General features: G+C 35.5%; 1 protein-coding gene across 6 annotated transcripts in view; it reads left to right on the top strand.

Annotated features, from left to right (window-relative positions):
- The window catches only part of LOC145293149 (DNA repair protein Ku70-like), a 462221-nt gene that overhangs the window by 148863 nt on the left and 288582 nt on the right, over nt 1-24776 (top strand). For 5 of the 6 annotated variants that reach the window (XM_080139577.1, XM_080139576.1, XM_080139580.1 and 2 more), the window contains exon 2: nt 7470-7545. The exons of the other annotated variant lie outside the window; for it this stretch is intronic. In XM_080139577.1, coding sequence (XP_079995703.1) covers nt 7480-7545 — 66 coding nt within the window. In that variant the 5' untranslated portion in view covers nt 7470-7479. The remainder of the gene's footprint in view (nt 1-7469; nt 7546-24776) is intronic. 6 annotated transcript variants of the gene reach the window in all.

Raw genomic sequence — 24776 nt, 5'->3', positions numbered from 1 at the left:
TTAGTTTTAACCATGGCGATTGAAAATTATAATTTAGTCACTTATAATAGTTTAAATAAATCGCTATCTAAAAATTAGCTGAAAAAAATTATTCACTGAATTAGCGTTAAACAAGCATAATATGGCTATAAAAAAGTTCAGAAAGCACGTAAACCGGAAATTGATTGATATTATACTGATACTAAAAGAAAAACAAAGCCGTGCCAATAATTTTGAACAAGGGTTTTTTGCAATTATGTTTGTTGTTCCTTTGTTATTTATTTTTTCTAAAATCCGATTGCTGCATCGGAAAGGCCAGTTAAAAATACATAATATACTTTGTTATTTTCTTTAATTTAATCCCTTTTTTAGAATTTATTAGACAAAATTTAACTTTTATTTTACCGTGCCAATAAATATGATCATCACTGTATATAATGTATATATATATAATGTATATATAATGTATAATGTATATATATAATGTATATATATATAATGGGTGTATATATATATAATGGGTGTATATATATATAATGGGTCTATATATATATAATGTGTGTATATATATATATAATGTGTGTATATATATATATATGTGTGTATATATATATGTGTATATATACATATATAATGTGTGTATATATAATGCGTGTGTATATATAATGTGTATATATATATACATATATAATGTGTGTATATATATATAATGTGTATGTATATATACAAAGTATACATATATATAATGTATATATATGCATATACTCTGCATATTTATATATGAAATTGTTATATATTCTTCGAAATTTGTATATAAAATTTATATATATATATATATATATATTCTGCCGAATTTTTGTATTAAATTAATATACATATATTCTGCCGAATTTTTGTATGAAATTAATATACATATATTCTGCCCAATTTTTATATGAAATTAATATACATATATTCTGCCCAATTTTTATATAAAATTTATATATATATTCTGCACAGTTTTTGTATGAAATTAATATATATATATTCTGCCGAATTTTTGTATGAAATTAATATACATATATTCTGCCCAATTTTTATATAAAATTAATATATATATTCTGCACAGCTTTTGTATGAAATTAATATACATATATTCTGCCCAATTTTTATATAAAATTTATACATATATATATTCTGCACAATTTTTGTATGAAATTTGTATATATATATTCTGCCGAATTTTTGTATGAAATTTATGTATATATATATTCTGCCCAATTTTTATATGAAATTTATATATATATTCTGCCAAATTTGTATATGAAATTTATATATATATTCTGCCCAATTTTATATGAAATTTATATATATATATTCTGCCCAATTTTTATACGAAATTTATATATACATATATATATATATCTATATAAATTTTGCCCAATTTTTATATAAAATTTATATATATATATATATATATATTCTGCCCAATTTTTATACATATATATTCCGCCCAATTTTTATATGAAATTTATAATATATATATATATTCTACCCAATTATAGGAAATTGATATATCTAAAAATTCTGCCCAATTTTTATATGAAATTTATATACATATATTCTGCCCAATTTTTATATGAAATTTATATATATATTCTGCCCAATTTTTATATAAAAGATATATATATATATATATATATATATATATATATTCTTCCCAATTTTTGTATGAAATTAATATACATATATTCTGCCCAATTTTTATATGAAATTAATATACATATATTCTGCCCAATTTTTATATAAAATTTATATATATATTCTGCACAGTTTTTGTATGAAATTAATATATATATATTCTGCCGAATTTTTGTATGAAATTAATATACATATATTCTGCCCAATTTTTATATAAAATTAATATATATATTCTGCACAGCTTTTGTATGAAATTAATATACATATATTCTGCCCAATTTTTATATAAAATTTATACATATATATATTCTGCACAATTTTTGTATGAAATTTGTATATATATATTCTGCCGAATTTTTGTATGAAATTTATGTATATATATATTCTGCCCAATTTTTATATGAAATTTATATATATATTCTGCCAAATTTGTATATGAAATTTATATATATATTCTGCCCAATTTTATATGAAATTTATATATATATATTCTGCCCAATTTTTATACGAAATTTATATATACATATATATATATATCTATATAAATTTTGCCCAATTTTTATATAAAATTTATATATATATATATATATATTCTGCCCAATTTTTATACATATATATTCCGCCCAATTTTTATATGAAATTTATAATATATATATATATTCTACCCAATTATAGGAAATTGATATATCTAAAAATTCTGCCCAATTTTTATATGAAATTTATATACATATATTCTGCCCAATTTTTATATGAAATTTATATATATATTCTGCCCAATTTTTATATAAAAGATATATATATATATATATATATATATATATATATTCTTCCCAATTTTTGTATGAAATTTTTATATATATATATATATATATATATATTCTGCTTAATTTTTATACGAAATTCATATATATATATATATATATATGTATTCTGCCCAATTTTTATATGAAATTTATGTGTGTGTATATATATATATATATATAATAAAACATGAAAAACAAAATTCAATGTTGATTTGTTTTCATGTTTATTATCGTGTGTATTCATTGAATTGTAACATCATCACTATCGTCATGACCATTGTGGAATTATACCTTTTTATTTTAAAACGCTTATCTCAATTTAGAAAAAAACAACAACAAAAACATCGAGATTCATGACTGCTTTGTTTTACGTTTTGTATCTGTGGATTTGTTTTCATGTTTATTATCGTGTGTATTCATTGAATTGTAACATCACTATTGAGGAATTATACCGTTTTTTTTTTTGTTTTTTTTAAAACGCTTCTCTCAATTTAAAAAAATAAAAACAAATAAAAATAAAAGAAATAACAAAAAAAACAAAACAAACATGTTGCATGCGTGGGATTTGTTTTATCTGGGATGGAGAGGACTCCAGAAAGCCATGGTGAAGGAACCCTCTCAAGGAGAAGCAAATCTCTGATCTAAAAAAAACAAAGCGGAAGACCAGTACCCGCATTAAGCTGGTCTGCAGTTTGATTTGTTGCTGGCTATCTTGCTCTTGCTTGTTGCTGGATATCAACATTTTGAGCCGAGAGAGAGACTAGCTGTCGTACAAAGCTAAATCTCTGGAATAACATCTTTGTACAGATACTTCCTCAGACATTTGTCAAAAAAAAAAAAGAAGAAATCTGCTATTGGCGATGTCTGTCCATAGTAACAGGAACAGAAGATATTATGCTAAACGACACCCACTCCAGCTCTGTTGCTGGAATGTGAGAACACTTATTGACAATGGTAAAAGACTAGAATGGAAGACTGCAATTTTGACTAAGGAATTGCAAAGATAAAACATTGCTGCACTCTCTAAGACACGTTTCGCAGGTGAGGATCAACTGGTTGAGCACGAGTCAGGCTACACGATCTTAATTGACAAGATCGAACAGCCAGTAGCCATAAATGACCGTGCAATGACATTGAGAATGCCCCTTGCTGCTGGTCGTTATATGAATGTTCTTTCTGTCTATGCGCCGACTCTTACTTCACCTGAAGACGATATTACTTCCTTTTATCATATGCTTCCATCCCCAATCTAAACATGGCCATTTGCTTGATTACATACTGTGTAGACGTGGTGATCTTGGAAATTTTTGCAAAGTTAGACTAATGCGTAGTGCTGACTGTGGTACTGATCATTTAATGGTCAGAGCTAAACTGAGAATTACAGTTCGCAAAAAAAGCCGTTTCAATGGTGTCAAAGTGCCTAAACATATTGATGTTTCCAAATTGAAGGATCCAGTCGTACGAAGTTCCTTGAAATCTGCTTTCAACCAGGTGGATTTCTCAGATTGTGACTGGGAGACAGTAAGAGATACAATATACCAAAAAGGTGTTGAAGTTCTTGGATTGAAGGTTCCCAGACATAGAGATTGGTTTGCTGATAATTTCGATCAAATTAAGCCTCAAATTGATAGAAAGCGTAAAGCTTATTTGAAACTTCTCAACTCTTCACCTCTGAACGAGCCAGCGCTCGCTGCCCACTTTTCTTCTGTTCGGAGTGAGGTTCAGTGTTGTGTGCATCAAATAAAAAACAAATGGTGGTCTAACCTCTCCAGGAAGATACAGACGACCTACGATCATAGAGATGTCAAGACATTCTACACTTTGCTTCATCAGGCTTATGGTCCGAAATCCTCTTCAACTACACCACTCCTGACGAAGGACGGGAAAACCTTGCTGAAAACCTCAGATGAAATTAAGCATCGATGGCATGAACACTTTCATGATCTTTTTCATAACCCATCCAATGTTGATGTTGCTGCAATAGAAAGTATCCCTCAATGTTCCTTTTGTCCGGAACTTGATGTTGAACCGACTCTTGTGGAAACAGTTGACTGCATAAAACAGATAAACTCGAACAAAGCCCCTGGGCTGGATGGAATCCCTGTTGAGCTGCTGATACATGGTGGTGTCAATGTACATTGTGTGGTCCACTCTTTGATATTGTCAGTATGGCAGGATGACCCGGTTGCCCAAGATTGGGTAGATGCCATCTTGGTTATGTTGTACAAAGGAAAGGGTACAAGATCTGATTGTGGAATTTATCGAGGTATCTCGCTGCTGAGTGCGGTTGGAAAGGTATTTGCACGGCTCTTGCGTATGTCCTAATATCCTTCTGGAATCCCAGTCTGGTTTTAGAGGTGGGCGAGGAACTGTGGATATGGTGTTTTCTGCTAGACAGCTCTTGGAAAAATGTATTGAACAGCGTATGCCTCTTTGCCAGGTGTTTGTGGACTTAACCAAGGCGTTTGACACAGTCAACCGTGAGGCTCTCTGGAAAGTGCTGGAAAAATTTGGCTGTACACCTGCTTTTACAGACAAGTTCAAGCAACTTCATCATAGTATGAAAGGTCGCGTCAACTTCAATGGTCAGCTTTCGGAAGAATTCCCCATTGATAATGGTGTGAAGCAGGGTGATATAGCTGCACCAACATTGTTTTCGCTCTATTTGACTGCTGTGCTCTGGTATGGTTTCCACGATTGTGATATGGGTGTTTATATTAGATTCCGAACGACTGGAAAGGTGTTCAACCTCAGAAGATTCCAAGCCAAAACACTCGTTAGTGATGGACTTGTTAGGGAACTGTTGTATGCTGATGATGCTGACCTGGTAACACACTCCCCAGTAGATATGCAACTAGTGATGGATCTCTTTACAAATGCTTGTACCTGCTTCGGACTGACAGTTAGCATTAAGAAAACTAAAGTCATGTACACTCCCGCTCCCAATGATCTGTATGTGGAACCTGATATCTTCATCTGTGGAAAGCGCCTTGAAGTCGTAAAAAATTTTGTCTACCTTGGGAGTGCCTTATCAAATGAGGGCACTCTTAATGCGGAAATAAGACAGAGAATCAGCAAGGCATCTAATGCTTTTGGAAGGCTACAAGATAGTCTGGTCTGACGGTGATCTGACTCTGACAACTAAAATTTCAGTATATCAAGCATGTGTAGTACCATCCCTACTCTACGCATCTGAAACTTGGACCTTGTACCGGTCACACATAGAATTGCTCAAGAGGTTCCATCAGCACTGCCTTAGACGCATTCTTGGTTTAAAGTGGTATAGCTTTGTCCCTGATACATATGTCTTAAAAAAGGCCAAAACAACCAGTATTGCTACCATTGTTATTAAGAAGCAGTTGCGTTGGGCGGGTCATCTCATCCGGTTTGAAGACTATCGTCTCCCAAAACAATTGTTCTATGGAAAAAGACCCCAGCACAAGCCCACAAAACGTTTTCCTGATAGCATCAAGGAGAGTCTGGTGAGCTTTCATATTCCTGTTGACAGTTGGGAGTCCCTAGCGTATGATCGCAAGCAGTGGAGGACACTGATATACAGGGGTGCAGAACATTATGAAGCAGCCAAAATAGACCGAGCGAAGCTTAAGAGAGCATGTAGGAAATGCCAAACCTTGCCGCCCAACCATGGAGATCTCTGGATCTGTAAGGTGTGTGATCGGGCTCTGTTGTCGAAGCAGGTTTTGTTAATCACATGAAAGCCCACGATAATACAGGTTCCGCTGCTGTTAGTCTCATACAAATCAGTGAGCGTTTTCAGTGTCATGTCTGCTTGAGGGTGTGCAAGTTGCTGGCAGGGCTAAAAAGTCATATTTGGGCACATGGACTTTTAGTGACTGAGGAAGAGGCTCTCGTTTGACAAGACGTTGCAATCATCATCATATATATATATATATATATATATATATTCTGCCCAATTTTTACATGAAATATATATATATATATATATTCTGCCCAATTTTTACATGAAATATATATATATATATATATATATATTCTGCCCAATTTTTACATGAAATATATATATATATATATTCTGCCCAATTTTTACATGAAATATATATATATATTCTGCCCAATTTTTGTATGAAATTTATATTTATCTATATATATATATATATTCAGCCCAATTTTTATATGAAATTTATATATATATATATTTATATTCTGCCCAATTTTTCAGGATGTTCATATGAAAAATAAAAATAAGGAGAAAATTATTTTTAAAAAACAAATGATCAGCATAGGGAGAATGGCATATTTTGGAAAGGCAAGAAAAAGTATGGGTGATTTATCAGCAGGTGTTAATCTACAATAATACCAATGAAATCTTGCAATATATTTATTTTTAAATGGTCTTAGTATTAGATTTCAGTTTCTTGTACATAAATTGCATTATAATTCATCTTTGACTTTTCTGTGGAGTGACGATATTTTTAAGTTATTGCATCATATTTACGTGTATTTACTGCAGATTATTTGAAAACTAATAATTTCTGAAGATTTTCAGTGCCATATTTGGATTCCTTGTGCAAAAATACACTTATAATGCCAATTTCATTGCTTAATCTTTTGTTTTTAACAAAGATATCACATTTTTACACTACCTTTTCAGTAAAATTGTTATAATATGCATATGGACTTAAAGCAAAAAAAAGATCCAAACATCCAAGGCACAAAATTAAGCATAACTTCCTTATTTTTGCCAGATTTAAAATTTTTTTAAAAATATCAATCTCTTTCTATGTATGCCATTAAGATATTTTAATTCAGTTTAGTCATGTGTATTGCTAATATAAGCAATAGATCTGCCATCAAATACAATGTAAATGTATTTCTTCCATGATAATGGTTACTTCAACTAAAATGCTGATAAATCATTGTATCACAACTGCTCTTGCACATTAGATCATAAATTAATTGAACTTATTTGTTTGTGCAAAATAGTTTTCTTTAGCTTATGACGTTTATTTTCCTCTTTCTGAAAAGTGAACCTATAATGGAATCTCGAGGATTTTGGGATGATTCTGGTGATGAAAACGAGGAGGATGAAAATCAGGAGCCTGTAAGTTGAGATTTTTTCAAATGTATTTTGCACACATACATAGCAACTACTATTATAATTATTGTATTTATGAAAGTTTTCAGCTAAAAATTATAAATATTCTATTATGTTAGAAATATAAATGCTGCATGTCATATTCAACGCGGTAAAATTCTGTTTTTTATTTGAGAAACAAGTTTTCCTTTTTTTTTTCTGCTTTAGTTTTTGGAGGAATATCAAATGCTTTTGTTTCTGAATGTAATTCAACTAAAAACCAAATTTGTTTTGGGTTAAAGTTTTCAATAAAAAAATATTTGTTTTTGTAGCAGTACACAATAACTGAATTGATTTTAAATAATTTCATTTCAAAATGTATTAAAATTTCACCTGGATGTATTACAAACTCAGAAAAAACAGGAAATGAATCGGGAAGTGTGTGAACCCCACAAATAAGTAATAAGGAGTCAATAGAAAGTTGTAGAATATTAAAGCATTTTTAGAAAAAACTGTTCTCCATAACCAAGACAGGCTATGACCAAGACTTCCCATAATAGACACATAACTCTAGAGTGCTGGGAAGGGGGAGGGCAAAGAAATTTTGATTCAATAAAGCATCTTAAGATGCCGAGTATGAAGTAGTTTAGATCCATAATAGTTCACTCTGCCTAACAAATGCAAGGTGATACTACTACTACTATAGGGATAACAAAATATGTTAAAATGTTTTTGACTAATAATGTGGGTGTGACTTCAAGAGTAAATTTTAAATTGGGTGTGAAGATCATGCGGTGAAACTCGAGATATTTAAAGTTGTTAACCTCTTTGACTACTTCCCCATTGACTTGATTTGATGTAGCAGAAAGATGTTGACTGAGAGAATCTTTTTTTTCTTTGCCAACCTGTAAAGCTATGCCACCATACCATCAAGTACATTTTGGATATCTGTGCATGTCTTGCCTAATACTTCAGCATCATCATCAAAGTCTAGATCAGTGATTGTAAAGTTCTGTCCAACTTGTACACCCAGAATGCCATATAGTCCCTGCTTTAAGATCCAGTCAATTATGTAATTGAAAACAGACTAGATGTTGAAGAAATCGAAATCTTTGATACAACAGCAAGACCTTAGTTTTGGTATGTCCATAATAAGCTTTCATTAGGTTGAGTAGATTTGTAGAGAGCTTATCACATCTCATAATCTTCCACAGGCATTCACGATCAATGGAGTCGAATGCAAGTTGCAAAATCAACAAAACAGGCAATGGTTGACTTTTGATGACACCAGCATTGCTACAATATTCGGCATAGCATGAAAATTTGGTTGGTATAACCCCTGCCCCAATGATAGTCACATTGATTTGGCCTAGCGCACTCATCATGCTTCTGCTAGAAACGTCTAAGGAAGATAATTGAAAAATCTTTCAATGCAATACCAATTGGGTTAATTCCCCTGTAGTTGCTGCAGCCTCTACTGTCATCTTTTTTTAAGAAAGAAAGCAGAATCAAGTCACTACAATTATTGGGAATTTTCTCAGTGTTCCAGATGGAACAGAAAATTCAATGGAACCAGTTCATCATAGCTATAACATGGTGGAGACACATAAGTGTAGTCCTAGGTGATTCCGATTTCGGAACACCCAAGAAAATTCAATACTACGGTTTTAGTCGATTTTACGATGATGGGATTGATGCGCGATTCCTATATTCCTTGCTCCAACAGTAGAAAAAAAAAGATAAAAAATAAATAAAAGGAATACAAGAAAAAAAAAACACAGTGAACAACTCAAAAACTCCAGGGAATACATATGCTGCGGGCTGCTGTCGTAGGCACTGGGTTAGCCGACCTTATCTTACTGCTTGCTGTCTCCTGAAAGACATTAATTCCAATGGTAGTATTCATTTGTGATTTAGTCACAAATTCCATATGCAACAAATAAATAACTCCAGTCGTAAGTTTTTGAGCTTTCTTTTATAAAGATTGATTATTAAATAAATTCTGGATACAATAGTGTTATTTTACAGTTATGAAAAGGGGGGAAAAATGTGCAATTTCCTTTTTTTAACAACGCCACCTACTTAGACAGTGATTCAAAACAAAACCTTTTTTCGACAACTGATTGTCTCCTCTTCCCTCTCTCTATCTGGTGGTTAGTGAGGATGGTGGCATTCGTGGAGGAGTGTATACACATAACTCAACTTCAACTCTACTGCCAAAACACTGTCGCTGACCGGGTTACCTGTCAACTCGCTCTCATACTGAGGGGGTGGGAGGTGTTAATATCCATTCAACTCTTTCCTCCTGTGTTTTTTCCTACACTTTGTCTTTCTCTCCTTTGTTCATTTTGCCTTAGCGACAAAAACAAAAAAATGATACATTTTTCGTCGGCCTAAAACTAAATTATGAAATTTTATTAAAGCACATAATCCAATTTATGATGCCACATTTCCCCACCAAAACAAGTGAAATAGGCTCACATGTGAGACTATTTTATAAAATTTCGGGCAAGTGGCACAGGTAATTATTGCAACAATTCTTATGGCTTCCATTATCAATGGCAAGATATTATTTACCGCTTTGCGACATGCTAAATTAAATGAGATTGTCTCCAAAGGTTCATCTGATGGACAGCATTTGCCCTAATCTTCATGTGGGCACAAATTATAACTTCTGACTTTATTCTCACAACTGTTACTGTCCTCGTCATTTTCTTTTGGTTTGTTCTCAAAATACTCATCATCTTCACCATATACTTTATCTCTGTCATATGATCCATTCCCACAGGTACCGTTATCATTATTTTCATCGTTTAGTGTATTTTTATCACCATTATGTTCACCATTATCACCATTATGTGCCGTTGTCGTCATTATTGTCGTCATCGTCATTCTCATCGTCACTTAATCCTCTCTCGATTAAAACATCAGTTAGCGCTCTACCGAAAGGCTACTCAATACATCTCTGTTGATATGGTCGGCCCCAATTTCCAGCAGGCATAGCATCAGCCATGGCTGTGGCCACGTTAGTAGTAACCGCCGTACTAACAATATTACTGGCAGCAGGTAGAAGTTGCTTCTTTCGGTCATTCGGTCGAACTATTTGTTTTTCATCCCTAGTGTAGAGTTTATCATGATTCTCGACTATACAAGCAGAACAGGGAATTTGTGACTTTCTCCCAACACTTTCCGTGTTCTCACTATCCTTTTTAAAATTTCGTACATCATTCGCAGTAGCAGAATTGTTCTCACTATCTGTTATAATTATCAAGCTATATTTGTTCAGTCATCTGTATTTTGTTTGTCGGATCAACAGAATCACATATAATTCTCTCCTGCCTCCACCGTTCCCTAACGGTCAATTTTCGTGAGATGTCACTGCCCTTAGCGCTATCTACCTCTGCAGATGAAGCGCCTGGCTCTTCGGGTGGTACATTTTTAAAATTTTCTTTTATCATAATGCCTCTATTTGCCACTCTGTCCTTCTTCTACGTGAGGACTAATGTCTGATGTGGAGGAAAAGCTCTGGGGTTTTCTATCCTTATTCTTTCAATTTCAGGGGAAAGCCGGTTGGACACTGAACTGCTATATATTTTGTTTTTAATTCTGTTAATATCTGTCTCAGGCTCTCTTGCTATCTCATTTATTTCTTCCGTAGAATTCCCTTGCCTAAGTCTCAACCCTAATGTTTCTAGTTGGGGCTTTGTTTCAGCCTCTATCTGTCGTTTAATATCATTCTCATTGTACTCGAGTGGTTTGTCTTCTAAAGCCTCTAACATGACTTTGTTGACTAAATTTTTATCTACCAGGTATTTAGTCACGGACCCAACAAGTTGGTATTTTCTACTAGCAGGTCTAACATCTAGGTTATATTAGTAACACAGTGAGAGAAAACAGAAGCAAACGCGGTCTTAAATTTTAAGTCGATTTTATTACAGAGAAAATAATAGGCTAAGGGAGGGGTGTGTGAAAAAAAATTAATTAGACAACAAAAGAAAAATAAATCATGAGGATGGGGGGGGGATCTGATATTAGTGTCCAAAAAACACATCAATGAAAAACAATAAAAAAAATGGCAAAATAAACGAGTCACCGATACGTGGCATGAAGAGGTATATAGAGAGCGGACTTACAGTTCATATTTGTTTCTTATGTGAGGTTTCTTCACCAGTCTGTTGTTTAGGGTTCCTTTCTTTGTTTTCTTTTTCTTTCGGGCAGTTGGTTAAGATAGATGTCTTCAACAATCATCTCTTCGTTAGTCCATAATTTGGATATATATTTGTAAAGTTTGCCATTTCCTCGTCATTTTATGGTCGACATTGTCTCCTTTCGTTCGCTGTTGGCATTATCTCCTTTGACAGTGTCAAGTCGTTTCTCCTTTTTTTTTTCTTGTTGTTGTTGGGTGGAAATTTTATATGTCCGCCTGACTCAGCAGGCCGGCGGAGTCTGTCCAAAATGTGTTTTTTTTTCCCTTAGTGTTCACCACTTATCAAGACCCGGAGGCCACTCGGAGATAAGGGTTATTGCATGTACAGTAATCAATGGGATAGTATCGTAGTAATTGTTAGTATTGGAGATTTGATAATGTGTCTTAAGGGAGTGGTTCATCAGGAATTTATTTATGTTGGACTTGAAGACATCCAAGTTGTAGTCAGGTGGGAAACAGGCAAATGGAAGAGAGTTCCACAGGCGTGCACTTCTTAGAAAGAAGCTTTGTTCATGGAATCTACGTTTTGATTTAGGCACAGATAAAGAGTGGGGAAAATTATTGACAGTAGTTTCAGCTAGATGAGTGTTTATCGTGAAAGATTGGTGAGGGGGAACCAGAGATTGGAGCTCAGACGAACACTTGCCATGGAAGTAATGATAAAACAAAGACTGGCTCACAACATCTCTTCTGTGGGAGAGAGGTTGCAGGGGAGACAAAATGGCATCTCCCACTAAGTCACAAAGTCTATTTTGTACTCTGTGAAGGCAGGATAGGCTGTTTTTAGCAGCTCCTGCCGAGATATAACAGCAGTACTCCATCTTGGCTTTTATATAGATAGAGAACTGCATCAGCAGTGAGATATCTTCTAGAGCGGTAAAAGGATCCCACCATTTTCCCAGCGACCTGGGCTTGATGTATGTATTCCATTTCAGATCAGGAGTAAAGGTCAAACCCAGAAGCTTGTCAAAACATGGAGTCTCCCCAAGACGAGAGCCATCCATTTCAATTGATGCCAGATGGGGATCAGAACATTGATGTAAAGATAGGAGCTTGGTTTTAGATGCATTAAAGGTAACCAGCCACCTCTTCCCTCACTGTACCACACGCTCAAGATCAGAGGAGAGAGAATTAGAGAGAACTTTGTCGTTTATGACTTTGGGTGTGTTGCCATAGATGGTCGTGTCAGCAGCATAGATGTCAACGAATGATTTAAGTATGTGTTTTGGGAGATCATTGATGTAGATCAGGAAGAGAGTTGAGCTCAGGATGGACCCCTGAGAAACTTCAGCATTAATACAGTGCGCCTCCAATTTCTGCCCATCAACCACTATTATGAGCCTATCAGAGAGAAATGATTTAATAATTGAGAAAACATTTCCAGTTATACCATAGATGGAAATCTTGTGAAGTAGGCCTTTATGCCATACCTTATCGAAGGTTTATATAGGTTTATTAGTGTTTTTTTTTTCTGGAAATATTTCATGTTGAGGTTTTTGGATTTGTGGAACAGGTCAACAGACTTGGTTAGAGCAAGACAGGGAAAGTGAAAGAGAAAAAGACAGGAAAATTTTTTTTTTTTTTTTTTTTTTTTTTTTTTTTGTAGCACATAAGGTAAATCCGTAATAATTACCCACTAGTATGGCATCGAGAGGCCCCACAAGAAACTACTGCAAGGTCCAGAATCTATTTACCAAATGGCAATACAGCAACCCCAGTACTTTGCACCTACTGATAGGATAGGACAGCCTCCTAAGTTGTTAATCTAAGGTTCGAATCCCTATCAGGTGGGTAACGTCAGCCCAGACGAAGCGTTTACCTCCAGCACCCTTACTAGTTACATGGCCATGAGGATAGACATAGAAATAGAAAATTTCTGACATCTCAGGCTACTATTCACGAAGTACTACTGACCTGGAAAGCAGCTTTTTCTTTATCCTTTGTCAGAAAAATCATTCATTGGAAATGAGGATTGAGGGACAAAAAACGAGAGTTACTGGAGCTGCCGATAACACATCCACAGTGCATTATCTACTCTCCAATTAAAAAAAAAAAAAGGTAAGAGGGACTTATTTATATCTACTTAATATAAGTCCGTTGCTCCATCCCCAATTTAGGATAATATTTGAAAATAGTCTCTCTCTCCCATATTAATGCGTGGATATTTTTAGCTTTATCTATGCTGGGTACTTAAAGGATATATTGGAGGTTGGGGGAGAGTGATGGTGGTTGTCATCTTTGTAGGATTCTGTATTCTTGTTTATTACTTTTAATTCAACAATGCTTTTATTTTTGGCTTTATCTACCTCGAGTTAGAATGTTCGAGCTTCTTCCAGCTTTACCTTATAATTAACATACAATAATGAAACTTTTATCAATTTGTGAAGTCGGGTTATTTTGTATTAATTTAGATTTGAAGAACATTTAAAAACTGGTTAAGAGTAATACAGTTTGGGTTAAGTATTAAGTTTCAACTAGTGAAAAATAATGCATAATGCGGAGAAAAAGCCGCTTTTTTCTGACTTTAGATAATAGTGCAAGTTTTAATTTGGAAAATTCTCGTTTAAATGGGTGACTTTTTTTCGTTTTTAAATATAAGAAAACAGTATTAGCTAATGATAGTATATTTGACGAAAAAAGATTTAAAAACAAAACAAAATAACTACAAGATAAGTACAATTAAAATGTTCAGAGTTTAAGTCAAAGCTGAAATAATGAAAAAAATGTTTGCAATGCAGAAATGTTTGCGATATTAACACAAATAGATTTCAAAAGTTATATAAATAGAAAAATTGTTTAACAAATACGGTATGGACATTTACAAATCAGAGGAAGGGGTGTTACAAAATCTTACCGAAAACGCTGTTTTATAATGTTAACATTTTCATCACTTTATTCATCACTTCATCATTTTCATCACTTTATTCATCACCTTTTTAAAAATATAAAATGTATATTTATTATTTATTAATTCATTTGAAAGATATTCATTTCCAATTTTTGGTCCGGAGAGTTTGACTCTACCTTCCTCAGTTCATATCGTAAAAAAACTAGTCAGGTCGGCTAGTCTTTCCTTTTATGCCGGGTACTTACTCTTCTCCATACTTTTTTCTATCCTTTTCTATCTTTCTTTGTTCGCTTAGGGGTCAGAAAACATGTCGCTGACCAGGTGACCTGTCAACTTGCTCTCATACTGAAGGGGTGGGAGGTGTTAATATCTGTTGAACGTTTCATTCAACTCTTTCCTCCTCTCTCTCTTTTTCCCTACACTCTGTCTTTCTCTCCTTAGTTCATTTTGCCCCCTTAAATATAAGGTATTTTTTTACGACCTGCCCCAGCGTAGTAAAACACCCCCAACCTCCCCATGTTAAGAACGGCTTTCGAGGTGGGGGTGTGGCGACAAAAACAAAAAAACAACAAAAAAGATAGATTTTTCGTCAGCCTAAAACTAAATTATGAAATTTTATTAAAGCACATAATCCAATTTCAGGATTATGTCACACTATGACATTCCTTCTAGCTAGTTTCCAAATTTCATAAAAAAATTCTTACTACAAATACGGTATGGACATTTACAAATCAGAGGAAGGGGTGTTACAAAATCTTACCGAAAACGCTGTTTTATAATGTTAACATTTTCATCACTTTATTTGCTTAAACCTTTTTAAAAATATAAAATGTATATTTATTATTTATTAATTCATTTGAAAGATATTCATTTCCAAACAAAACGGTGATATTTTAAAAATTTAAAGCGCTTTGGTTTGTAAAATATAACTATTTTAGCAGAATCCCTTGAAATCTGTGATTATCCAAAGCATTTTATCGTCCATGTGTATTGCTAAATATAGTGTTTGTAAAAGAAAAAAATGAAACTAGATTCTATTTACTGATCAGTACAGTTAAATTGTAAATAAATATAAAATCCCATATTTTAAATTTTGTGTTTTATTTAGTTTTAAAAGTTAAAGAACATTTCATTGCACAAAAGGGCCATTCCATGTCACGTGTGTTAAAGTTCAGACAGGTTTTCATCGATTAAATTTATTTAAAATCTCCCTTATAATATTTTACTCTTTTCTTTTTGGCTTATGTATTCTTAAACCATTACTCTTTTATGTGGTACATAAAAAATCCCCATACTTATGACCATTTTTTTTTTTTTAGAATAGTCTTGTTTCTAGCATTACGTGCATTACATTCAGACGGGAAGGATATTTGAAAAATTTGTAAACAATGTATAAATTCTACGAATTGTGCCTTTATTTTTTTTTTTAAACAGGTTTTTCTTTTTTTTTTTTTTTAGGGAGTATTCTAATTATTACAATAGTTGTTTGATAAATATTTATTCATTGACACCCTGAAAATTAAAGAATTTGTTGTCACGTATGTTACACCTTAGCATCACGTGTGTTACCCATGTGAAATTTCACTCCTTACAGTCGATAAAGAAAATTTCACTCCATACGGTTGATAAAGAAAATTATTTTCTCAACTTTTCAATATTTTCATTTTAATTGTCTCTGCAAAGTCGGAAAGTAGTCAAATTTTGTCCTGAGAGAATTGGTCATTTGTTTTGGATAGCACCATCCCTAGAAAATTTTCATTGAAAATATTTCAAACCTATGCAGGTTAGAGTAAAACTTTTTTTTTTTTTTTCATATATATATATATATATATATATATATATATCATAAAAATATATCAGGTAGTTTTTTTTTTTTTTTTTTTTAATGTCTGAGCCCAGTTTGGTGACTTAGTGTAAAAAATCGAACATGTCCAACTTTGTTTTCCATACGGTTGATAAAGAAAATTATTTTCTCAACTTTTCAATATTTTCATTTTAATTGTCTAAGCTAAAAAAAAAAAAGGTAAGACATCATGACTGGTCCCGGCACAAACGCATGTTTTGTGTAAAGACGCTTTAATGATGCCGCCAGCTTTTTTTATTTACACATTATTTCATTTTATTTTACTTAAATAATTTTTCTTTAATTTAAATAGATTTTTTCATTTTATTTCATTTTTTCGTGCGCATGTTTATTTTATTTTTTAATAAAATGTTTCATTTTTTTTTTTTTTTTTTCGAGGACAAGTGATACACAACTTTTTTCATGTGCGTGTGTTTATTTTAATGGTAATTTCGTTTATTTCCATAATAAACACGTGCACAAAGAAAATGAAAGAAAATTAACTAAATTTATTTAAGTTAAAGAAAAATTGGCAAAATGGTATGTATGTTATCAAAAAATTCAAGTGCAAAGTTTCCTGGAAATATTTTGCTACATCACATGTAAAAGGTGTTGCTGATGGAATTGGTGACTCAGCCAAATCTCTAGTGAGAAAAAGAGTCATGAGTCAAAGTAAAAATGCTACAATTGGGCAAAATTCTGCTGATTTTTACAAAGTAGCAAAAGATGATATGAAGGAAGTAACTGTTCTTCATATAAGTGAAGAAAAAATTTCAGATGATAAAAGAAAAAAAAATCCCTGTGAAAATGTTATTAGTTGTTGTGATGGTTAAACTCTATAAATGTTTAAGACAAATTTAAGGATCCATCATCAACTATTGTATATGAAGTCGAGGATGTAGATAGAAGCGAAAAACTGAATATTGATGATTGGGTCTTAGTCTCCTGGTGAAGTTTTGTCAATTGTAGGTATTGATATAGAAGTATCAGTAATGAAGTATTCCAGAAAAGGAAAATGGTATTGCCCAGATAAAGCTGATATAATTGTATACCGGCCCGAGAACGTAATTGGAAAACTGAGTCCACCAGTTCCAGTAGGGATGGTAGATATTGGATGAAATCAGAATGTTCTTTATCATTTTGAAGCTGAAATTTTTCAATAAATAAATCTATTTTATAGCATTGTATGAGTATGTTATTTATTATGTTTAAATACATTGATTATTTCTAGCGTTATAATCAGGATTCGGTTCTGGGGTTTGTGAAGGAGTGAGTCACTCTCTCGACAACAGCACATTTCTGTCCTCTTCTTTTCCAATCAACCACACCTGGCCTCTCGCCACTAATGTCACACCGCACAATCCGAACGTCAGCAATACAAAATTCTTTTCAAGAGAAGATGTTCACGACTCTTTTCTATCTGCCCCCAGGGAATTTTTCCCAGCTTTTATATTCTCCTATCTAGAAAAAAAAAGGAAGAGACAGGAAAAAAAATAGCTTCTCCCATCATGCTCTGCCTTCCCAAGATACCCTTCGCGTATACAAATACACCGGCCATCCTTTCCTTCTTCTTTCCCAAAGAGCGATGCAGATACGCCCAGTACGTTTTCTTCTTTTTTAACCATATTACCCCACACGCCCCTCCCCCCTGATCTTCGAGATCAATAAGACACTTCATAGTCCTTCATCCAAGCAGGCCTCCTCCTCCTCTCACGTTGAGGCCTCTGGGGAACAGCTTCTTGACGTTATCAGGTTCACTACAGACATTCTCGTCCAGTTGTAAAGAATTACAATGTGGGGCTAAGTCGAATTGGGGTGCATCATTAGCTTCTTGGTGGATATCGATTTCCTCCTCTTCACTGCCATCACTGCGCACCGGCAGGGTTACACGACGCAGGTCTAGGATATGCCGAGGAACGCCATTCACCATCACGTTGTTCTTTGACTGTGTTCCCGTTACAACCCCCCCCTCCCCCAGCGAGTGGTACATTTGGCATTGGGGGGCTTTACCCACACCTCCTCGCCCACTTTAATGATAGATTCTTCACCCTCAATTCCTACCGTTTTGTTGCACGGATGCCGCCACTTATATGCAAAATGGCTCTATGAGGCACAATTGTCTCATCTTGTCTGGTTTTCGGTGAGATGTTGTACCAAAACACTGCCTCCATGGGTGAAATGTTGTTTTTTTCCGCAGCAGCCTTGATAGTGCGATGATTCCTCTCCACTATCCCATTGCCATTCGGCCGATACGCTGCCCTAAAAAATTGCCTTACTTTCCACCTATCACACACCTCTTTAAAGGCTTCTGATCGGAAAGCGGGGCCATTGTTCATTAACAGTTCCTCAACCGGCCCTCTTTCCAAAAATATTTCTTCGATGACCCCTCCGATCGTCCATGCAGCTTCTGCCCTGATCTCTCTCCATATGGCAAACTTCCCCGGTCCACAGTCGATCATCGACAGATACAGCTTATGGCGATAATGGGTCAGATCAATGGCCAATTGCTTCCAGTCCTCTGCAATGTGTAACTCTCCTGCTTCGTGTCTGGATGGTCCGGGGTCTATCGATTGGCACTCCTGACAGTGCTCCGCTACCTCCCTGACCTCCTTCTCGGTGGTTTCCGGGTAAACCTCTCTTGCCAGGAATAACGTCTGTTCTCAACTAAAGTGGTGCATTTTATGTAACTTTTTAACTTCCTCCCCTGCACAGCATACTGAAGAAATCTCCTTTCTCTCTTGCAGCCAGGCCTTCTTTACCCGTGTCATTGAATCCGCCTTGTTCTTTTCTGATGGGATCAGCACTACAGATACCTTCAACTGGAATTCCGCTATCAAATCTGCAAGTGCTCCAAGCCTGCGCTTGATCAGCGTTTCTGCAGCACCTCTCTTATCGCCAGTCACTGCTGACCTGATTCATGAAACTACCGTTGCCGAATCGGATTTGATTTCAATCGTTTTCAATCCCCACTTCAGGGCCAGATTGATTCCTTTCATAGCGGCCTCCAGTTCGGCAACGTTGATATGGGAATAATCGTTCTTCTTCCTTAACCATGCCGCATCTTCCACAGTTACACCTCCCATCTCTAATACGACGCCCAATGCCAGACTGCTGGCATCACACCAAATCACCCCCGCGTCTCTGCCGCTGATGTACCATTCCCCCTTTACCGGGTCTTCTTTCGTCACTCTCGCGATGATTTCTTGTAGCATGTTCATGACCTCCTTCGTCACACGGCCCTCCCAGCCATCAGTGCCCGTTTGTCATTTAATAAAGCTGCACGCTATCCTAAGCCAGCCGGCGATTGGATAGTGTCCCACCAGTCTCCTGCAGACCGAGAAGAGTTCTCGTTTTGTCAGGTCGGTTCCGATTTCGGGTATTGCATTCCCTTGTCTAAAGACAAGGCTTCCTTTGCCATCTCGGCATAGTTTCAACCCCAACACCGCTCCTCCATCCAGGGACTCCGCCGGTTTTGCAGTCAACCCATACCTCGCGACATGGCTTCTCACTTTTTCTGCTGTCACCTCTGCTTCCTCCACAAGAATGGTGTCAATGTACGAACTAGTGGCCTTGTCCACTGTACAGTCTTTATTCAGCACCGTCTTCTTCTGAGCTCAGCCCAAAGCCTAACCTCCTCAGGCAATATAACTTCTCCTTGTACCGGACCAATTGATGTTTCCAGAGTTTTTCATCTACATGGATCTGGAGATAAGCTGACTTCAGGTCGACAATGTTAGTGGCCTGCTCCATCCTCCTCCATTTCCTCATCACCTCTTCGCATACATCAATCCCCTTTCTTTTCTTTTTTTATTTTACTTTTGTTAGTTTTAAGAGATCAAGGGGCTCCTTCCTGGGGCTAACACTTAATTCTATTATAATTTAAATTTATATCTGAGGGCTCTTTTAAGAATAGACACTGTTCGCTTTATGGCTGCTATCTGTATTTCATTACAGCTTAATTTTCCAGGGATTGCTTCTAAGTATTTTTGAAGATTCTTTTTTATTAGGCCAGTTGCTCCTGTCACAACTGGTATGATGTTTATTTCTTTCAGAGACCATGTTGCTTTTAGATCATTTTTAAGGTCCTGATATTTTGTTATCTTTTCCCGTTCTGCTCTATTAAGACCAAAGTCGTTTGGAACTGTGACATCGATAATGAGTGCAGTCCTTTCGGGCTTGTTCCATATAACAATATCTGGCTTGATGGCCTTGTCTTTTATGTATCTGCCTGTCTGTATGTCTTAGAACACTGTCACTTTTCCATTTGATGTTATCGGTGGTGGTTCATGTTCCCAGATGTTCGACGACCTATCTAGTTGCATCTCTCCACAGATCTTCCAATATAAGTATCTACATACTTTGTTATGGCGAGCAGTGTAATGACCATCGGCTAGAAGGATCTTGCATCCAGACATTAGGTGGCTTGGGCTTTCAACAGCTGAGTGACAGAATCTGCATTGGTCGGTTTTTTGCAGACCAGCCATTTTCTTAAATCCATTTGTGAGCAAGCCTTGGTCTTGTGCAGCTATAATTAATCGTTCTTCATCAAATGAAAATTTGTCACTTTTAAGCCATTGTACTGAAACCTACTTGTTAATGTAGTTCTGGTTCAGTTCTTCCATGAACCTGCCTGCTCTCTTATGTTGTTGCCATCCTTCTAGTCTTGTCTTCAGTTCCCTTTTAGTATACTCCTTTCTCTTCTTTCGGGCGATTAGGGTTGCTGGGTTATCATATTCTTCTACTGTGTTGTCCAGTGTGTTACCACTGAAATTTTCACTGAGCTTTGTAGTTGACGTCTGCTGGGGCAAACATTTGGTGTGATGTTCATTCACCATTTTTATTTTGGGGTCAGAAGAACATTTGATGTATTGGCCTATGCTTACCACTGAAGCTCGGTATGCATGGTTTATTTCAGTGAGGCCTAAACCACCTTCTCTCCGTGGTAAGTACAGCCTGTCCATGCACTGATGTTTGTAAATGACTTTATGAAGGGCCAGCATTTTCCGAGTTTTTACGTCAAGGCTATTGATACAGTTTTGTGGCCAATTGATTATGCCAAATCCATAAGAGACAACGGGTATTGCCAATTGATTGATGGCAGTAATTTTGTTTTTTGGTGATAGTTCTGATGAGAGAATTTTTTTAAGTCGCTTGAAGTATTCTCCCTGCACTTTTTCTCTCATCTTTCCATGTTACAGTGTCTCATTCTTCTCTACTCCAAAGTATTTATAGACAGCATCTTCTTCAAGGTCTTCAATAGAGCCATTGTCAAGATTAAGATGTTCTGATGATGTCTTTCTTCCTTTCTTTATGGTGCACTTAGCGCATTTGTCGAATCCAAACTCCATGCAGATGTCCTCTGTAATTTTTAACAATGCCTATCAGAGAGACAAGTTGTTTCTCGGATTCTGCATAGTTTCAAATCGTCCATAAAGAGTAGATGGTTTACTCTTTTATTTTCTTCCTTCTTTCTGCCCATGCTGAGATTGTATCCAGCATCAGATCGTTTAAGTATCTTACTTAATGGATCCATTGTGAGGCAGAAAAGGAGCGGTGAGAGGCTGTCTCCCTGGAATATTCCTCGCTTGATCTTTATGTTTGGGTTCTGTATCCTTCCTTCCATGTGCTGTAGCGTAATTGATGTGCATCATCTGGCCATTTGTTTTTGAAGGAATGATGTAATATCAGTGTGCACATTGTACAGCTCCAAACAGCGAAGTATTCAAGAATGAGGTATACTGTCAAAGACCTTTTTGTAATCAATCCAGGCCATTGACAGACTTTTGTCTTCTAATATGGTTCTGTTTACAAGGAGTTGGTCTTTTGTGCCAAGCTTTTTCCTCGTACACCCCCTCTGCTCACTTTTGAGGCAGCAATCAGATGGTTGTATGTTGCATCAGCGATTATCCCTGTTAGGAGCTTGTAGGTTGTTGTGAGGCAGCAGATTGGTCTATATTTGCTAGCCATGTGGGTGTCCTCATTTTTGGGAATAAGTGATGTACTGCCACTCAGGTGGCTCTTCATCTCCACTTTATTTTATTGAACGCCTTGGCATAATAATGAAGTGCGCTCAGTTTTTTCAGCCAGAAATTTGGTTTTTGGTCTATTCCTGGGGTCTTGAAATTACTGCATTGAGCTATCTTCCTGCAGACAATCTCCTTGGTAATTTTTAGAGCTGGCATCTTTTCTTTCTCCTTGTTCTCCTCTTTGATGGTATTTATCCAGCTGTTTTCTTTATGTACTTTAGTGTCCTCATAGAGTGGCCTCCAGAAGTTTTCAACTTCTTGTGTGGGTGGGGAGCTCACCTTTATTTCATCTTTAATGAGGCTCCTTTAGACCATTCTTGGGTTTGTTGCAAAAAGTTTATCCTTTTTGCAACATTTCATTTTTCGACTTTAATAAATAGCTGATGTTTATAACCCCAACACAGACAAGATCAGAATTGGAATTTTTAATTTTTTTTTGTAGTTTAGGGTGTTGTCTTTCAGAAAAAACATAATGTTGGAAAATATTGGATCCAAAATTTTCCAATTTTGGGCCACTTTCCATGGAATTCACCAAAAACACATTTATTTATATTATACGTTTTATTTGTATTATATTTTTAAAAAGTCTAATAAAATTATGTTCACAAAAGAACACACACATTGTAGGAGCTCTAGAATTAATGTTATTAGAGACATCCTGTGTGTTTTTGTTTCTTTTTCACACCTGAGTGAGATTCCATTTTTCAACTGCCATTTTGTGTGTTCAAATTTCTGTCAACTGGTAGAAATATTTGCATAAACTATAAAAATATACATCCATTTTTTTTCTTTAGAAAACATTTAGTAGAGAAAACAATGTTATTACCATCTGTAGTAAGATGGATTTTAACAAAAAAATGAAACTCCACTTCAACAACTTCAACTCCACAAGCGTATGCTGTATTTTCGTGGACATCGGCAATATTACATGCCTAATGTATATCTTTTTTATTTGTGGGTCAATTTTTAAAGGAATTACATTGCTGGAAAGAGAATAGAATAAGCATTCCATGGATAATTTCTTTTTCTTTTATTCATTCAATGTTTTTATACTCCAAGTTAAAAATGAAAAAAAAAAATGGTAAAAAATGTGCTATTAAAAAAGTGGTCAGCCAAAGTAGCTCCAGTTCTCTCCAAACTCTACAACAAATGCCTTAATGAAACTTTCTTTCCGGGCTGTTGGAAAACTGCTTCTGTGGTACCAGTATTCAAGAATTCTGGCGAAAGAACTGACCCATTAAATTATTGCCCTATTAGCCTCCTCCCACTTTTTGCCAAAATATTTGAGACCTTAATTAACCATACTCTAGTCCAGCACCTTACAGATGCTAAACTTCTGACCGACCAACAATATGGATTTAGACAAGCCCGTTCTACAGCAGACATCCTCACTGTAATCTCTGAACGCATATACCATTCACTGGACAAAGCGGGAGAGGGCAGAGCGGTAGCTCTAGATATATCTAAGGCTTTTGACAGGGTATGGCATGAGGGTCTCCTCAGGAAGATTAGATCATACGGTATCACTGGTAGAATACTTAACATAATTAAATCCTTCTTAGATAAGAGAAAAATCCAGGTTGTCCTCGGCGGTCATACATCTAAACAATATGATATAAATGCGGGAGTGCCCCAGGGATCTATCCTTGGACCTCTACTGTTCCTGATATTCATAAATGACCTCCTCGACAAAATTGCCTCTGAGATGGGTACATATGCTGATGACACCACACTCTATAGCAGGCACGACAGGAAAATAAATGAACATATATCTAAAGTAATGGCAGAAACACTAGAGGATGACCTCCAATCAGTAGTGGAATGGGGACAAAAATGGATGGTCATGTTCAATGCCGCCAAGACTAAACTGGTTTCATTCAATAATTACAAGAAACCTTCTCTACCACCTATAGCAATGGCCAACGACTCTTTATCTGAGAGTACGTCTTTCAAGCTCCTTGGCCTAACGTTCACAGGAAACATGAGCTGGAGCAATTACATCGAGGGCATTGCCAGGGCTGCTGCAAGGAAGGTGGGCTCTCTCTACCGTGCTAGAAAACTACTAACACCCAAAAGTATCCTGTACCTCTATAAGGCAACCATTCGCCCATGTATGGAGTATTGTTGTCATATTTGGGCTGGTGCATCGGCTACTAGTCTCTCGCTCCTTGACAGGGTTCAAAAGAGAGTCGCAAATTTGATAGGCCCTAAACTGGTATCTAAGCTTCAGCCTCTGTCCCATCGACGAAACTACTAACACCCAAAAGTATCCTGTACCTCTATAAGGCAACCATTCGCCCATGTATGGAGTATTGTTGTCATATTTGGGCTGGT

The sequence above is a fragment of the Euprymna scolopes genome, chromosome 14 (assembly GCF_053919585.1).
Source record: "Euprymna scolopes isolate OS-2025 chromosome 14, ASM5391958v1, whole genome shotgun sequence".
Lineage (NCBI taxonomy): Eukaryota > Metazoa > Mollusca > Cephalopoda > Sepiida > Sepiolidae > Euprymna > Euprymna scolopes.
The sequence above is the reverse complement of the archived record's forward strand: the minus strand, read 5'-3'. Positions and strand labels throughout refer to the sequence as shown.